A 3,116-nucleotide genomic window follows, 5' to 3' on the forward strand; every position below is an offset into this window, starting at 1 on the left:
TATAGTAATTATAACATCAGTGAATTTAAACTAACTTAAATACTTCGGAAACTGTGGACTGGCACTTATGCTCCTCAATCTCCTTGGCATTTCCAAAAATCCCAATTTCTCTAATTAGCAATTTCTGATGTGCCACATTCTTCATGTGTAGACATCCCAATTAAACCCACTGAACTCCTTATATGCATTAGGGCGACAGACTGTAAATGAATGGAGATTCTAATAGGAAATGGGATTTCTAATGGGAAATACCATCTCCAGTAAGCAGTGAGCTGGGGAAAGCTTTTCCTTGCATTTTTAGGATGCTGGACTTCAAGAAGTACCATCCCTGAACATCCCAGGCTCTTTATAAAATACTCTGAAGAAGAGGTGCCCAAGTTCTTGACAAAAAGGACATTATGAACAGATAATAAATCAGTTGGTTAAAACAGATACAATGCTTGTATGCCATATTTTTATTCTAGTATCCCCATGGAGATGGCTAAAATACATTAAAAATCTCTCATTAAAAAGCCTGCTATCTTTAAAACTGAAATGAATCCAACTATGCACCACTGCTGTATTCCTCTCTGTGCTTCCTCTCAGAGCAGAAGGATATGTAAAAGCAGATCCTTCCCGCTGACTCATTCTGCTCTATAAACTATATTTGAGCTTTGAGAATAAAGGAATTATCCTGGCTTGTTAAAAAGCTATTTACCTCCATGTTTATAGTTCAACACTGCCAGAATAACTACTGCAGTGTGCTGTTGTTATTGTTACTAAGAATAATAGTAATCAATACCTAACAGCATGAATGAGAGCAAACAGACAGGAATTATGACTCTTCTCCGCAATTCTGAACCTCTTCTACAGAATTTCATAACTGTAGGTGGACAATAACAGAATTTGGTAAAATACAGAATAAAATCTTTAGTGGGAATTAAGTACACACTTGGAAAACCCCTAACACTTCCAGGTTACCATGTTGTTAACCACATCTCCAAAGTTTCACATCTCAGTTTTACAGCATCTTCTCATGCACTGCTCCCGAGGGCTCTTCGGAGAACCCTTGCCACTGATCATCACAGGGGCTCAGCGCCAACACTGCTGCACATTTTTGATGTGGATAATATGGAAAATCATCTGCAGGGCAAATGGGCACGGGTTAACTAGGAATAATACAGATTACCGTCTTCTAGGGAATTAAAAAAAAAAAATTAAAAAAACCCAACAATGAACGATCTGTTTGGTTTATACAATAACAGTGCTGTATTTAAAGATAAACCTTGCACTGCTTTCACTGAATCTGGAACCAGAGCATAACACTGTCTTTGACTTTATATGTAGGCACATTATATGTCACCATATTAGTTTAGCTTTTATATTATTATTTTCCTTTTGCTAATGTTGCATTGTATGCAGAAGTTCATGTGCAGGAGACTGCTTCTCCTATACAAGCTGAACTACAGATCTCCTCCCCCCCAAAAAAAACCCCAACAGACATATATTTTCCATATGTGGGGTCTTTTAAAATCAGTTCAGGAGCCCTGTACCATCGTGTAACCACATAATCTGTATAAACATCATATGGGGTAGCTAATGCTTAAACCAAACCAAAATCACAAGGTTTAGTAATTCCACTTTGAGTTAATAAAATATTCTCGTGTTTGAGATCATGGTGTATAACACTGGAAAGAAAAAAAAAGGAAAAAAACACACAAAAAATCCCCCAAACAGTGTAATAAGAAACACGTTCTGTTTGCCTTAAAAGTTCTCAAGACATGGAAGCATGGACTGAAAAAAACCCCTCCAGCTACTTCATGATTGACTCTGTGCGGAGCAGAGCGCCCTCATTTCCCGAAGTCGTCGATGTCCTGACAATGCTACAATTAGCAACTGCTTAATGTAGGTGATGAGCGAAAGGGAGCAGCATTTCTGCAGGGTACCCCACCCACCAATGGCGGAACGAACCAGAAGTTACGAAAAGAGATGAGACGGCACAAAGGAGGAGGGCAAGATGGGAGCGGGGAAGGATAAGCTACTGCAACAGCAAGGGAGACGGCTGCTAAGGTAGTTGCTTAACACAGCGGGCTGGATGAAGTAACCCACAGCTGACAAAAAGGGCACCTGGGGAGGCAGGGGCAGGACACCGTGCGCTGCAGGCTGGCCTCCGAAGCGCAGAAGCAGGAGGGGAAGCCTCCCCGCCAGCTCTGCTTCCCCTCGCCCGAGCCGAGGGAGCCCAAGCCGGGGACAGGCGTACCCACAGCAACGACCCCCAGGCAGGGTAATTACTAACTCACCACGCCTCGCCCATGTTCTTCCACTGCTTAGTTCGAACAGGGGCTGCTTTTGTCAACATCATTTCCAAACTTTGTCTCCAAATTTTAAACTTACTTTAGATGCTCATTTTCATTTGGCAGCGAAGTATTTTAGAAACGATTTGTATTCACGCTGTTTTGTGCACAAAGCAGCCTACAAGGCGCTGCGTACCCTGGCAATGATGCAGGGCTGACTCTCAAGTTATTTCCCCCTTGTTTTACACATTTAAAGTTGCTAACCTGTAGAAACTTTACTTCTCGCTTTGTAGTTTTGTTAACAGATTTTTTTCTGGTTTCTAGTACAATATTTTAATGCCCACTCTCTGTCCCGTGTCCTCGTGCTTGCACTTCACTGCTGTTCCTTAATTCCCCTCCGACTTGGGCAAGATCTCATACACAGATTCAGAGGATCATTTAGGTTGGAACAGACCTTTAAGATGACCAAGTCCAACCGTTAACCCACCGCTGCCAAACCCACCACTAAACCATAGCCCTCAGCACCAGGTCTACCCATCTTTTAAACACCTCCAGGGATGGCGACTCACATCTTCATCTCTGTTTATTTCTTTACAGAATGACAAAAGTTTTAACTAATTTGAGGCACATACAGTTCTTTAAACATATAGTGTTTCAAGAGGAGTAATACCTCCAGGCAGCAGCACTCGCACTATCCTAAAGGTCTCCACAAGCCCCGTAGGCGCTGTGGCCGGGAACCGGGCCGGGTACAGGAGCCAGGGGCCGGGTACTGGGGCTGGGTACCGGGGCAGGGTACCGGGTACGAGGACCAGGGGTCAGGTACGGGGGGAAGGGCCGCATACC

The 3,116-nt window shown here is 43.2% G+C and overlaps 1 protein-coding gene across 1 annotated transcript in view; it reads left to right on the forward strand.

The window, feature by feature from the left end:
• The first annotated feature begins 302 nt into the window (after nt 1–302).
• The window catches only part of UBE2B (ubiquitin-conjugating enzyme E2B), a 13,991-nt gene continuing 11,177 nt past the window's right edge, over nt 303–3,116 (forward strand). Inside the window, exon 1 of the mRNA XM_009890899.1 lies at nt 303–319. Within this exon, the coding sequence (XP_009889201.1) occupies nt 303–319 (17 nt within the window). The remainder of the gene's footprint in view (nt 320–3,116) is intronic.

Source organism: Charadrius vociferus, unplaced genomic scaffold (assembly GCF_000708025.1).
Source record: "Charadrius vociferus isolate BGI_N301 unplaced genomic scaffold, ASM70802v2 scaffold370, whole genome shotgun sequence".
NCBI lineage: Eukaryota > Metazoa > Chordata > Aves > Charadriiformes > Charadriidae > Charadrius > Charadrius vociferus.